General features: G+C 54.9%; 1 protein-coding gene and 2 long non-coding RNA genes across 9 annotated transcripts in view; 1 reads left to right on the top strand and 2 right to left on the bottom strand.

Annotated features, from left to right (window-relative positions):
- Window positions 1-1,169: 1,169 nt before the first annotated feature.
- On the bottom strand, window positions 1,170-4,204 carry LOC310909747. The gene is made up of 3 exons (XR_014590178.1): window positions 4,158-4,204; window positions 3,564-3,735; window positions 1,170-2,656 (listed from the first exon to the last, which is right to left on the bottom strand). It is a non-coding gene; the product is annotated as an uncharacterized lncRNA (long non-coding RNA).
- LOC310909746 lies at window positions 2,639-4,276 on the top strand. Of its 7 annotated transcripts, none has more exons than XR_014590172.1 (5): window positions 2,639-2,724; window positions 2,822-2,919; window positions 3,019-3,056; window positions 3,566-4,082; window positions 4,172-4,276. It is a non-coding gene; the product is annotated as an uncharacterized lncRNA (long non-coding RNA). The 7 variants fall into 7 exon arrangements; XR_014590173.1 differs by having other exon boundaries at window positions 3,014-3,056; XR_014590174.1 differs by having other exon boundaries at window positions 2,981-3,056.
- Window positions 4,277-6,121: 1,845 nt separating this feature from the next.
- Window positions 6,122-13,500, bottom strand: part of RAB11FIP5 (RAB11 family interacting protein 5) — a gene marked incomplete at its 5' end in the record, with an annotated part of 43,136 nt that continues 35,757 nt past the window's right edge. Inside the window, 2 exons of the mRNA XM_083861862.1 lie at window positions 6,122-7,044; window positions 8,014-8,200. Coding sequence (XP_083717988.1) covers window positions 6,835-7,044; window positions 8,014-8,200 — 397 coding nt within the window. The 3' untranslated portion in view covers window positions 6,122-6,834. The remainder of the gene's footprint in view (window positions 7,045-8,013; window positions 8,201-13,500) is intronic.

Genomic DNA, 13,500 nt, shown 5'->3' with positions numbered 1-13,500 from the left:
TTCCTTTCCTTTCCTGTCCTGTCCTGTCCTGTCCTGTCCTGTCCTGTCCTGTCCTGTCCTGTCCTGTCCTGTCCTGTCCTGTCCTGTCCTGTCCTGTCCTGTCCCTTTCCTTTCCTTTCCTTTCCTTTCCTTTCCTTCCCTCCTTTCCTTCCTGTCCTGTCCTTTCCTGTCCTTCCCTTCCCTTCCCTTCCCTTCCCTTCCCCTTCCCTTTCCTTCCTTTCCTTTCCTTTCCTTTCCTTTCCTTTCCTTTCCTTTCCTTTCCTTTCCTTTCCTTTCCTTTCCTTTCCTTTCCTTTCCTTTCCTTTCCTTTCCTTTCCTTTCCTTTCCTTTCCTTTCCTTTCCTTTCCTGTCCTGTCCTGTCCTGTCCTGTCCTGTCCTGTCCTGTCCTTCCTTTCCTTTCCTTTCCTTTCCTTTCCTTTCCTTTCCTTTCCTTTCCTTTCCTGTCCTGTCCTGTCCTGTCCTGTCCTGTCCTGTCCTGTCCTGTCCTGTCCTGTCCTGTCCTGTCCTGTCCTTTCCTTTCCTTCCTTTCCTTTCCTTTCCTTTCCTTTCCTTTCCTTTCCTTTCCTTTCCTTTCCTTTCCTTTCCTTTCCTGTCCTTTCCTTTCCTGTCCTGTCCTGTCCTGTCCTGTCCTGTCCTGTCCTGTCCTGTCCTGTCCTGTCCTGTCCTCCCCTTCTTCCCCGATTTTCCCCAATCCTCAGGAATGCAGCACCAACCCCGACCCTCCTGCTGTGCCGAGAGAATCCTGGAATTGTTCAGGTCAAAAATCCCTCTGAGATCATCCAGCCCAACCACCCCCAGGCAGTGCCACCACTGCCCCCGTGTCCCCAAGTGCCACATCCACAGGGAGTGACATCCCTCAGGGATGGGGACTCCAGCTGTGCCAGGGCTGGATAAACCTTTCCCAGGAATGGATTCCCCAAAATCCAGCCTGACCCCATGGAGGCTCACTCCAATCCCAGCCACAGCCTGGGGATGTTTGGGGCACAAACCAAGAAACCTGAAAGGATCCTGAACCCCTCACGGTGCCCCACACCTGAGCCAGGAGCAGCATTTGGGGAGGAACTCGAGGTTCCTGCAGCCATTCCCACTGCACAGCACTCAGGGCGCTGTCAGGGCAGGTGGAAAAGCTGCTGGAGGAGTTGGACACCCTCCTCCTCCTCCTCCTCCTCCTCCTGCAGCAAATAAACAGAAATGTCACTCAGTGTCCAGGCGCCGTCAGCACAGACGCTGTTGTCAATGAATCAGAAGTGTCTAGGAACAGCTTGAACAACTTTTATTTTTTTTTTTCCTTTAAAGTGCTTAAAACGTAAATAACAAGCTCTTTATAAACATTTAGTTGCAACTCTGAAAACATGAGACACACAGAACCCACTTCTGCGGACGTGAAGAACAGGGGAACCAACAACTCCAAAACCCCCGACGCTTCTCCCACCTGGGGATGTTTTTTCCAGGTTTTTTAACCCCAAACACGGCGGTTCCTTCCCAGACAAGGCTGAGTCTGGCCCGCACTGGAGAATCCACAATCCTTCGGGTTTGTTCCAGTTTGAGGAATAAACCTTGGTGGTTCTTCTGGCCCACACATGGCCAGGAGGACCAGGCAAGGAGAAAAGAAATCAATGGCCAAAAAGTTCTTGAGAAGCAAAAAAACCCAACTGAGAGTGGGCTGAGAGCAGAGCACAGCACTCTGCTGCAGCCTCGAGTGTGGAAAAACAAACTCCAGGAGAAAGGCAAAACCACAGGGAATTGTTATGGCTGTGCTTAAACACAACGGGGAGAAGCTGCTGCTGGCCCAGAAAACCTTTGGGGTGTGCTGGGCTCAGCAGAGAGGGACAGAGCTCAGAGCACGGGCAGGAACACGGAGCAGGAACGCTGCTCCTGCCCCTGGGATCCCAAACAAATCACTGAATAGGGAGATTCAGTCACTGAACATGGAGATAAATCCCATGGCTCAGAGCAGGAACACTGCTCCTGCCCCTGGGATCCCAAACAAACCACTGAAAAGGGAGATTCAGTCACTGAACATGGAGATAAATCCCATGGCTCGGAGCAGGAACACTGCTCCTGCCCCTGGGATCCCAAATAAATCACTGAATAGGGAGATTCAGTCACTAAACACGGAGATAAATCCCGTGGCTCAGAGCAGGAACGCTGCTCCTGCCCCTGGGATCCCAAACAAACCACTAAACAGGGAGACTCAGTCACTAAACACAGAGATAAATCCCAAATGGACAACTTGAGAACATTTCCCCACTTCTCCTCCTCATCCCCGTCCCTCTCTGAGGAAGCTTTTAGGCCCTCAAAAACCATTCCCTTGGGAGGTTTAACACCAACACCGCAGGCTCCGCTCCAGAGCTGCTCTTGTGCACAGAACAAAAACTGTGTGGTGAGGGGGGGAAAACCCCACGTTTTCAGCACAGCGGGGTGGGGAAACACAGACCAGAGACAGGAGGAACTCTAAGACACCTTTCCCGAGCACAGGGAGGCAGCTCTGGGCTGCTGCAGGCTGAGGACAGACACGGACACCCGTCACTGCAGCCCCAGGGACCTGGAGATGGCAGGGAGTGCTGCAAACGGGAGATGAGGGAACAGGGACTGCTGGAAAGGCTGGAGATGAGGGAATAATACTGATGGAAAGGGAGGAGATGAGGGAATAACACTGATGGAAAGGGAGGGAAGGAGAGAACAGGTAATCTTGGAAAGGTTGGAGATGAGGGAATGGAACAGGTATGGCTGGAAAGGCAGGAGATGGAATAGAAAAGGAATTCTTGGAAAGGCAGGAGATGGAGCAGGTGGAAAGGCAGGAGATGAGGGAATAGAACAGGTATGGCTGGAAAGGCAGGAGGGAATAATACTGCTGGAAAGGCTGGAGATGAGGGAATAGAAAAGGAATTTCTGCAAAGGCAGGAGATGAGGGAACAGGTATTCTTGGAAAGGCAGGAGATGGAAGGAGCAGGTGGAAAGGCAGGAGATGAGGGACCAGGAATTGCTGGAAAAGCAGGAGATGAGGGAATAGAACAGGAATTCTTGGAAAGGCAGGAGATGAGGGAATAGAACAGGTAGGGTTGGAAACAGGAAATACGGAAGCACCCATTGCTGGAAAGGCAGATGAGGGAATAGAACAGAAATTGCTGGAAAGGCTGGAGATGAGGCAATAATACTGTTGGAAAGGCAGGAGATGAGGAAACAGGTATTCTTTGAAAGGCAGGAGATGGAAGGAGCAGATATTGCTGGAAAAGCAGAAGATGAGGGAACAGGAATTGCTGGAAAAGCAGGAGATTATGGAATAGAACAGGAATTGCTGGAAAGGCAGGAGATGAAGGAATAGAACAGGAATTGCTGGAAAGGCTGGAGATGAGGCAATAATACTGTTGGAAAGGCAGGAGATGAGGAAACAGGTATTCTTTGAAAGGCAGGAGATGGAAGGAGCAGATATTGCTGGAAAAGCAGAAGATGAGGGAACAGGAATTGTTTGAAAAGCAGGAGGTGGAAGGAGCAGGTATTGCTGGAAATGGGAGATATGGAAGCACCTATTGCTGGAAAGGCAGGAGATGAGGAAATAAAACAGAAATTTCTGGAAAGGCAGGAGATGAGGGAACAGGTATTCTTGGAAAGGCACGAGATGGAAAGAGCAGGTATTGCTGGAAAGGCAGGAGATGAGGGAACAGGTACTGCTGGAAAGGCACGAGGTGAGGGAATGGAACAGGTATTCTGGAAAGGCAGGAGATATGGAAACACCTACTGCTGGAAAGGCAGGAGATATGGAAACACCTATTGCTGGAAAGGCAGGAGATGAGAGAATGGAACAGGAATTGCTGGAAAGGCTGGAGATGTCAAGCACCCACTGAAAAGGCAGGAAAGGAGGGAACAGGTATGGCTGGAAACAAGAGATGAGGGGACAGAACAGGGATTGCTAAAAAGAGGAGATGTGGAAGCACTTACTGCTAGAAAGGCAGGAGAAGGAGGGAACAGGAATTCCTGGAGAGGCAGGAAAGGAGGGAACAGGTATGGCTGGAAATGGGAGATATGGAAACACCCATTGCTGGAAAGGCAGATGAGGGAATAGAACAGGAATTGCTGGAAAGGCAGATGAGGGAATTCTTGGAAAGGCAGGAGATGGAAAGAACAGGTATTGCTGGAAATGGGAGATTTTGAAGCACCTATTGCTGGAAAGGCAGGAGATGAGGGAATGGAACAGGAATTGTTGGAAACAAGAGATGAGGGAACAGAATAGATATTGCTAAAAACAGGAGATGTGGAAGCACCTATTGCTGGAAAGGCAGGAAAGGAGGGAACAGGCATTCCTGGAAAGGCAGGAGATGAGGAAATAAAACAGATATTCCTGAAAAGGCAGGAGATGAGGAAATAGAACAGGTATTGCTGGAAAGGCAGGAGATGAGGGAATAGAACAGGTATTGCTGGAAAGGCAGGAGATGAGGGAATAGACCAGATATTGCTAAGAACAGATGTGGAAGCACCTACTGCTGGCAAGGCAGGCGATGTGGAAGCATTTATTGCTGCAAAGGCAGATGTGGAAGCACCTATTGCTGGCAGGGCTGCACACCTGGTACAACCTGCTGAGCTCTGAGAGTAACTTTATTTTTATATATATATATTCAAGTGCAAAACAGTGAGGCTTTTGGAGCAAAACAAGGCAGAGCTGACTAAGGCAGAGGGGGCTGAGGGAGGCGGTGAGACACGACGGGAGAGGAGGGAGGGGGGGAAGGAGGTGCCGTGGGATCCATATAAACATTGGCACTTGTGTGGGGAGCACCAGCACCATTCCCTGCAGGGGCTCAGGGCCAGGAACAGGATGTTTGTGTGCACTGGGAGCCACAGAGGGGCCCTGCCTCCCGTGGGAGATGTTGGCTCTGCACCTCTCCTGTTAATGCCCTCCTGAGGAATTCCTCTCCCTTTTCCCAGCACTCATCCCTGGGGATTCATTCCCAGTGCCCACAGCTCCTCCCTGGGACAGAGAGAGGGGCTCGGGCTGCCAGCCCACGGGATCTGACCCTACAGGCTCCTGGCACTTTCTGAAATGGGACAAACACCTTCCCCTGGACAGCCCAGCCCAGCCCAGAAACACAGAGGGAGGAACAGAAACACAGGAGGAGAAGCCTGAACAGTGCAAACCCTCAGGTGTTTCCCAGGAGGGGAGAGGCAGGAAGGAGTGGGAGGTTCATGGCTTTAAATCCTCCTCCTCAAGCAGTGCTCCAAGGCTTGGACAAGACCAGAGCTCCTTTTCTCCTGCCCCAACACTGTCTGTCTCCAGCTGTATTTTATCCTGGAACGCTCCTGGCAGCTCCTGATCTCTGCCTGCACTTCTCCTGAGCTGCTGTGCACAACTCCTGAAGTGCCCAGGGCTCCTGCACAGGGGGTGCTGGGGAGGCTCTGCTGTCTGTGGATACACAATTAACTCCCTTTTCTTGGCTGAGAAGGAAAACAGAGGAGGAACCTGCCCCGGGCAGGCTGTGTGGGGCTGAGAAGGGGATTTCAGAGCCTTTTTGGGGTAGGAAACTGCTACTGGCCTATGGCAAAAGGCACCATTCTTCAAAGTCGTGGTCTACATTGAAGCAAGTGAAGAGGAGAGCAGGGAGGTTTTAAAAGAGCCCAGTAACTTTGGGAGATGGAGAAGAGGGAGAAAATGCCTTTCATGTTGAAATCCCACTCCAAGTGTCCCTCTGCCTGCACAGGCACCTTCTCCAGCCAAAATCCTGGCAGGATGAGGGAGGGAACAATATCCTTCCTCTCTCTTCCACAGCACCTCCAAATCAGGTTCAGGCAGGTGAATCAGAGCCCTTGGGGTGGTCACTGAGGGATCAGCAGTGGCCAAAGCTGCCCCACTGCCCCTGAGGCTGATCCCAGGCTGGGCACTGCCCTGGCTGGATTTGGGACCTGGGGGCTGTGCCAGGAGTGCCTGACCCCACAGGGGCCCTGCAGAGGGGTCAGAGCCCCCCAGGCCTCACTCTGGGGGTGTTTTCCTGCTGTGCTGGAACACAAGAGGCAGAGGCAGGGCAGGGCAGCTGTGAGCAGCCATTCCTGGGAATACTGAGTGGAAATTCCATGTGGATTCTGCCCTCCTCAGTCCCTCCAGGGCACTGGAGGATCTCCTGCAGCACTCCTTTCCCTTTCCCATATTCCCAGTCCAGCTGTGAGGGACCCAGGCAGTGTCACTGGTGCTGTGACAAGGCCAGCGTGGCCCAGCCAGGCTCTGACACCACTCCAGGCCCCCAAACTGCAGCACTGTCCCTTTGGGGAGCAGCTCCCTGTGCTCAGGGAGTGGCACAAACTGGAGGTGGCTCTTCACCCTTCCCTGGGGGGTGACTGGGGCAGGAGGGGAGGGGACATCCCACAGGCTCTGGTTGGGAACTGGGGGAGCCTCACTGGGTCTGGGTGTCCCCAGTGTCACCCACCAGTCAGGGTGACAGGGGACACCAGTTTAGGGGAAAGAGGAGGAGGATGAGGAGTGTGGGCAGAGGAGCAGCAGCAGGATGAAATCACGGGGAGATGGTTTCCAGCTCTCAGATGTCCACGGGTCACTTAAAGCTCTGGCAGGAGGAGGAGTGCCCGGGGAGGTGGCACTTGGGGACCTACAGAGGCACCTGCCTCGTGGGGAAGGCTCTGCTCCTCCCCATAGGGTGCTGGGGGGTGACCCTACAGCTCCCTGGAGCTGAGCTGGGACAAGCTTGGGCTGGGGAGGAGCAGAGAACCCTTTCCTGCTAAGGGAGGGAGCAGAAGGGAGAGAGAGAGGAGGGAGTGCAGGGGGCATTGACAGCGTGGTCATCACTGGGGCACTGCTGGGGCTCTGCTGGGGCTCTGCTCTGCTGCCCTGGGGGCTCAGGGGGCCTGGCCCCCACCCAGAGGGATCTGCAGCAGGGTGGGGGATTGCTCCATGATGCGCACCAGCAGCTGGTCGATGTAGTTCTCCAGTTCCTGGATGTGCTCCTCCTTCTTGCTCAGCTCGCCCTCCTTCTGCAGCAGCAGCTGGATCAGCTCGTCGTGGGTGAGGTGGTAATACTTGGCTGACTGGTCCAGCTGGGCAGGGTCCTGCAGGGAACCAAGAGAGGCCTTCAGGGACTGCAATTAAAACCTCTGCTCCTGGTAATGTGTGCAGGGTGCAGCAACGGCCAGAGCATTCCTACTTTCTACATCTGTGTTTCCAAACTGGAGAGGCAGGAGCAGCACACAGGGGATCCCACAGAGTGCTCATAAAGCACCAGCTGAACTCCCTGCAGCACCCACAGGGTTCTGAGAGCAGCAGGGCTCTGCTTGTCCTTCACTCAGGTGAACCCCAGCAGCGTTTTCCATGTGACACTGGGGAGGCAAAGGGATTGGGAGTGGACAAAGGGATGGAGGGGTCACCCTCAGAACACCCTCTGTGTCCTCAGAGGTGTCCCAGGGGCTTTGCTGGCCCCAGCACTGCAGTGTTTGGAATATATCCAGGTCAGCAAAGCTCCAGGAAGGACCTTCCTCCTGCCAGGATCAGGAACCCTGCAGAGCCAGGCAGCTACTACACCTCCCACCTTCCATATCTCATGGAGACCAGGTTGGACATTGGGGCTTGGAGCACCCTGGGATGGTGGGAGGTGTCCCTGCCCATGTGTCCTGGATTAGGGCAAATTTGGGACAAAACCTCCAAATAGGGTCCCTCCAGAATAGCAAATACAAAGAGTCACCCCAGGACACCACGGCAGGGGTGGCACTGGATGGACTTTGAGGTCCTTCCATCCAAACATCCCAACAAATTCTCCCCAGGACACCACGGCAGGGGTGACACTGGATGGACTTTGAGGTCCTTCCATCCCAACCCGTTCCATGTTCCTACAAGCAGGGATTCACTCCCACACTGCACAGTAACAGCCCCAAACCAGAGCAGGTTTGGGAGATGGGAGAACGATGGAGTGAGGAGGTGCAGAGGCCTGGAATCACACACACACCCCATGGCAGCTCCCTGTCCCTGCCACCAGCACACCTGGAGCAGCTCTGGCACGGCCTCACCTCGGGACAGGCTCCTACCTTTACCTTGGGGTCAGATTTGTCCGGGTGGGCGGCCGGGGCCACGGGCTGGACGCTGCTCGTGGTCACCATCTTCAGCCTCTCCAGGCCATTGCTCAGGGCAGAGCTCAGGCTGGCCCTGTGCTGCTGCTGCCTCCTGTCACTGCAGCCCTCCTGCACAGCACTCAGGGGCTTCACGGGGTGGGGGCTGCGGGGAACAAGGGGGAAAAATCAGTACCCACAGCTGCTGCTTCTCTGCAGGGATGGTACCACCCAGAGCAACCTGAACCCTGATGTGTGTGCTGCCCAAAGCTCTCCTGCCCTGAGGAGAGCCAGCAGTGCAGAGCTCAGGCTGGCCCTGTGCTGCTGCTGCTGCCTCCTGTCACTGCAGCCCTCCTGCACAGCACTCAGGGGCTTCACGGGGTGGGGGCTGTGGGGAATAAGGGGGAAAAATCAGTACCCACAGCTGCTGCTTCTCCCTGGGGTTGTGCAGGGATGGCACCACCCAGAACAACCTGAACCCTGATGTGTGTGCTGCCCAAAGCTCTGAGGAGAGCCAGCAGGGTAGGGCAGAGCCTGTGGAGCTGCTCCCCCCAGCCAGGAGATAAGGAGCCCCAGCAGAGGTGTTTGTTTGGCTGAGGTGCCCACACCTGCCCTCCCCATCCTCACTGGGAACGCTGTGGGTCACAACTTCCAAGGGTTCAAACTCAGCTCCAGTGTGATCAGGGGCTGCTGCATCCACTGCCCAGAGCAGCTCTCTGCTGCCCAGAGACCCCCAGATTAGTCTGGGGTCACCACTGATGCTCCAGCCCAAGAGCTGAATGTCACTTGCCTCAAAGCCACCACAGAATTTGTCCCCCTCCACGAGGCCAAATGGAGGGTGAGCAGCCAGTTAAGGGGGAATGATATTTTCATTTATTTTTGCCTCACTTTTGAGCCAAAAGGCTCTTTCTGGGCTTGAACAAAGTCCAGTTTCTTCTCAGTGTGATGGAAAGAGAAGTGACCTGATGCTCCCTCCCTGCAAGGAGCAGAGACAGCTGTGCATCATCCTCAGGATGGGAACATCCAAACTTCCATCCATTGGGATGGGAACATCCAAACTTCCATCCATTGGGATGGGAACATCCCAACATCCATCCTCAGGATGGAAACATCCATCCATTGGGATGGAAACATCCAAACTTCCATTGTCTGGGACAGAAATATCCAAACCTCCATTCATTGGGATGGAAACATCCAAACTTCCATCTCCTAGGATGGAAACATCCCAACATCCATCCATTGGGATGGGAACATCCAAACCTCCATCCATTGGGATAGAAACATCCAAACCTCCACCTGGGAGCTCAGCAAAGCTCAGGATGATGGGCTGTCTCCCTGGTGACAACCCCACCAGCTGTGTGTCCCAGCGGTGCTGTGTCCTCGTGCCTCGTCCATGGTGATGGGATCAGGACACAGCGAGGATGTGGAAATCCTCCTCAGCCACTATGGGGCCTCCTGCTGTCCATGTGCAGGGAGGGGACAGCACTGGCAGCACCAACCTGCTCCTCCCGAGGGGCAGCACAGGGGCAGCTCTGATCTCTTCCCTCCGGTGCCCAAGGACAGGCCTTGGGGATGGCTGGAGCTGTTCCAAGGGAGGTTTAGGTTGGATTTCAGGGAAAGGTTCATCCCCAGAGGGTTCAGGCACTGCCCAGGCTCTCCAGGGAATGGGCACAGCCCCAGAGCTCCAGGAGAGTTTGGACAGCACTCCCACGGGTGCACAGGGTGAGATTGTTGGGTCTGTGCAGGGACAGGGTGGGACTGGATGATCCTGTGGGTCTCTCCCAGCTCAGGACGCTCTGTGACTCTCTGATCCTTTGGCAGAGCTGTCCAAACACATGGACAGAGCAGCTGGAAAGGATGGACAGGGATCCCACAGCCCTCAGGTGGAGTCACTGACAGTGCCAGGGGCTGCAGGAGTTGCTGTTCTGCACATGAGGCTCCAGCACTGCCCACTGGGGTCAAACCCTGAGCAGGAGCCACAACCACCAGGACACTGCAGGACAGAGGTGAGGACAGGGCTGGGGGAGCCACCAGGGCTGCTCAGCACAGCCAGGCCTGAGCCCCAAATGTCATTGTCACACCCCCAGAGCCAGAGTGTGGCTGGGAACCTCCCTGGGACCAAGCTGGCCTGGGAAGGCAGTGGGAATGCTTGGATGTGTTTGAAAACAGGGATATTCCCACCCAGGTGTGGTCACAGGCAGCTCCAGTGGGGACAGTCACTGCTGCAGGGCTGGAAAAGGTACTTTTGAAAAGAAATCCTCATCCTACTGCTCCCCACTGAGGATGGTGCATGCAGGGCTCTGCTTTCTCAGTCTCTGGGAGGATCCAAGAGCTGGAGACATTCCTCGAGCTGTGTTTGTCCTGGGGTGGTGGCACCAGGGGAGCTCCACACCTCACAGCCAGGCCTGAAGCCCTGGTGGACCTGCCAAGAAGCTGGGCCAGTTTCCTCTCCTGGTCCATGAACATCAACTCGAGTTTTGTGGAATCAGCTGCTCACAGGCTCCTAATCCAGAGGTGCATCCCAAGTGGATCTGAGTCATGATGGAGCTTAAGGCCAAGGTTGAACAGCTCAGGGTGACACTGGCCCAGCCCTGTCCCCCTCTCTGAGCCAGCCTTGCCCTGTCCCAGCTTTCAGCAGAGCTCCCAAGGTCACTGCAGAGCACAGGGAAAAATCGGGTGCATTTCCCTCAGCAACTCCCAAAGGAAGCCTGTAAATGCTCCTCACAGAGAACCAGACAGCAGAGGACAAATCCATGAGAATGGCTCTCCCATGGCCCAGCTGCTGTGCCTGGAGCAGCACACAACAGCCAAGGGCCAGCTCTCCATGGAGAAAAGTTCTAGAGGAGAAACAGGATCAGCTCTCCACAGTCCAAGTTCCAGGGGCTCCACCAGGATCACCGAGGTGATGTGACTTAACCTGAGACCTCATTTTCAGAATGCTGTGATTCCCCGCACTCCTGACACGAGGGGGGGCACAGCCTGGGCCACCACCTCAGCACCTGTGACATCCCCAGTCCTGTCACCTGCAGGTGCCATAAAATGCTGGGCCAGCCCAAGGGAGGGGCAGGAGCTGCACAGCTGCTGGATTCCAGTGCAGGACAGGAGCTGCACAGCTGCTGGACTCCAGTGCAGGACAGGAGCTGCACAGCTGCTGGACTCCAGGGCAGGGGAGGAGCTGCACAGCTGCTGGACTCCAGTGCAGGACAGGAGCTGCACAGCTGCTGGATTCCAGTGCAGGGCAGGAGCTGCACAGCTGCTGGATTCCAGTGCAGGGGAGGAGCTGCACAGCTGCTGGATTCCAGTGCAGAGCAGGGGCTGCACAGCTGCTGGACTCCAGTGCAGGAGCTGCACAGCTGCTGGACTCCAGTGCAGGGCAGGAGCTGCACAGCTGCTGGACTCCAGTGCAGGACAGGAGCTGCACAGCTGCTGGATTCCAGTGCAGGAGCTGCACAGCTGCTGGACTCCAGTGCAGGGCAGGAGCTGCACAGCTGCTGGACTCCAGTGCAGGAGCTGCACAGCTGCTGGATTCCAGTGCAGGAGCTGCACAGCTGCTGGATTCCAGTGCAGGACAGGAGCTGCACAGCTGCTGGATTCCAAGGGATAAGCAGGAGCTGCACAGCTGCTGGATTCCAGTGCAGGACAGGAGCTGCACAGCTGCTGGATTCCAAGGGATAAGCAGGAGCTGCACAGCTGCTGGACTCCAGTGCAGGGGCTGCACAGCTGCTGGATTCCAAGGGATAAGCAGGAGCTGCACAGCTGCCAGGCTCCTCCCAGCAGTGGAGCACCCAAGGGACAGTCCCAGGCTGTCCTTGGGGTCCCTCCTGTCCCAGGAATGTGACACCATCCTCCCCAAGAGCAGCACAGGGCCCTCCACACACCAGGGAGTTGCAGCTGATGGTTCCTTGTCCCAGCAGCCACACAAGATGAGCAAAGAGCCTCTGGCCACTTGGGAAGGGGCCATGGGACCCCACTCCCAGTTTCCAGCTCTCCTGAGGAGGCACTGAGCCCCCTCACCCCAAACTCTCAGCAGGTACCTGCTCCCCTTCACCTGTAGACACTTTTATCCCAGCCAGGACTTAATGCTCATTCCAAATCTGAAGTATTTCCTTTTTCATTCCACCTTTTTTCTACCATCTTTCCCCCATCAATGTGGGATGAGGGCCATTCTGACAGGAGATGATCCTGGGAAGGGAAGCATGGCCATGGGGATTGGGAAAAGATCCCTTCCAGCCTTCCTCCCTCACCCTGGGATAGTTATCACATCTCCTCAGTCCTACAAAGCAGTTCAGAGCCTCAGAGCCTTCCCCAGAGGCCTCAGGAGTTCTTCAGAGGTTCTTCATTCACAACAAGTATCCAAAATGTGCTGGAGGAACCCGAGCAGGGAAATTCCAGAACCTCCTGTGCCACAACAGAAACCAGCACTGATAGCCAGGATATCCAGCTCCTGGATCCCCTTCCATCCCAGGAGCCTGGATGGATGCACAGGCAAGGCTGGGGATGAGCACGAGCACAAAGATTCCTGCACTCCCCTCACTGCCTCAGTTATCCCTCTGGGATCACAGGACACTTCTCTTTCCATGAAACATAACAAAATTCATCTTTCCCGTGCAGCATCTCTGCAAATTTTAAAGAAGGTTATCTGCTGAAGGATGAATAATCCAATTAAAAATGATTGGAGGATATGGCCTAAATAGGAAGACAAAAAAAATATCATCTGACAGGCCCAGGCAGATGCTGGTCTTTGCACCTCCTGCTCAACCCAAGGAGGGCTCTCCCTGTGGAAGAACTGGAGCTCAGTGAGTTCTGCTGGCCTCATCTTCCCTCCCCTCCTTTCCTCAGAGCCACAACCACTCCTGCTTTCAGGGCAAGGTGGGATTTTACCATTTCAGTGCCCCCAGGAAGCTCCATTGGGGTTAAACTCTCATGATCAGTGAGGCTCATCAAGAAATCCCTGCTGGATCTTGGTAAATCCCTGGGAGAGCCTGGTCCTGGGGCAGGCAGAGCCCAGGGGAAGGAGTACCAGGACAAGGAGATGAACTGAAGGACACAGAACAAGACTCCGTGCCCTGAACTCACCAGCTTTGCTTCATGGCATTTGTACAGAGCCTGGGAGGAGGAACAGCCCCTTCTTTCCACCCTTCCCATTCCCATCAGCCTCAAGGCTAAATCCCACCAATGGGCATCTTGGCAGGAGGGAGGGGAGAAGGGCATTTTGACCTGGTGAAAAAACTCTCTTTTTTTTGGCTATGGAGAGAAGGAGATTTTCAGTACCCAACGGGCACTTGAAAGGAAAGCAACCAAAGCTGTGAATGGATGGCAAGGGCAGGGGCAGCAGCTGTGCACATGCCATGAGGGAGCTCAGGAGAGCAGCAACGGCCACAAGCTCTCCTGGCAGCCACGGGAAAGGCGTTGATTCTGCAAGCACGGGGGAAATGATGGAGCCAAAACCAGCACTGAGGGAAATGT

The sequence above is a fragment of the Zosterops lateralis genome (genome assembly GCF_965231275.1).
Source record: "Zosterops lateralis genome assembly, chromosome: 5".
Lineage (NCBI taxonomy): Eukaryota > Metazoa > Chordata > Aves > Passeriformes > Zosteropidae > Zosterops > Zosterops lateralis.
This window is presented reverse-complemented; position numbering and strand designations above follow the sequence as displayed.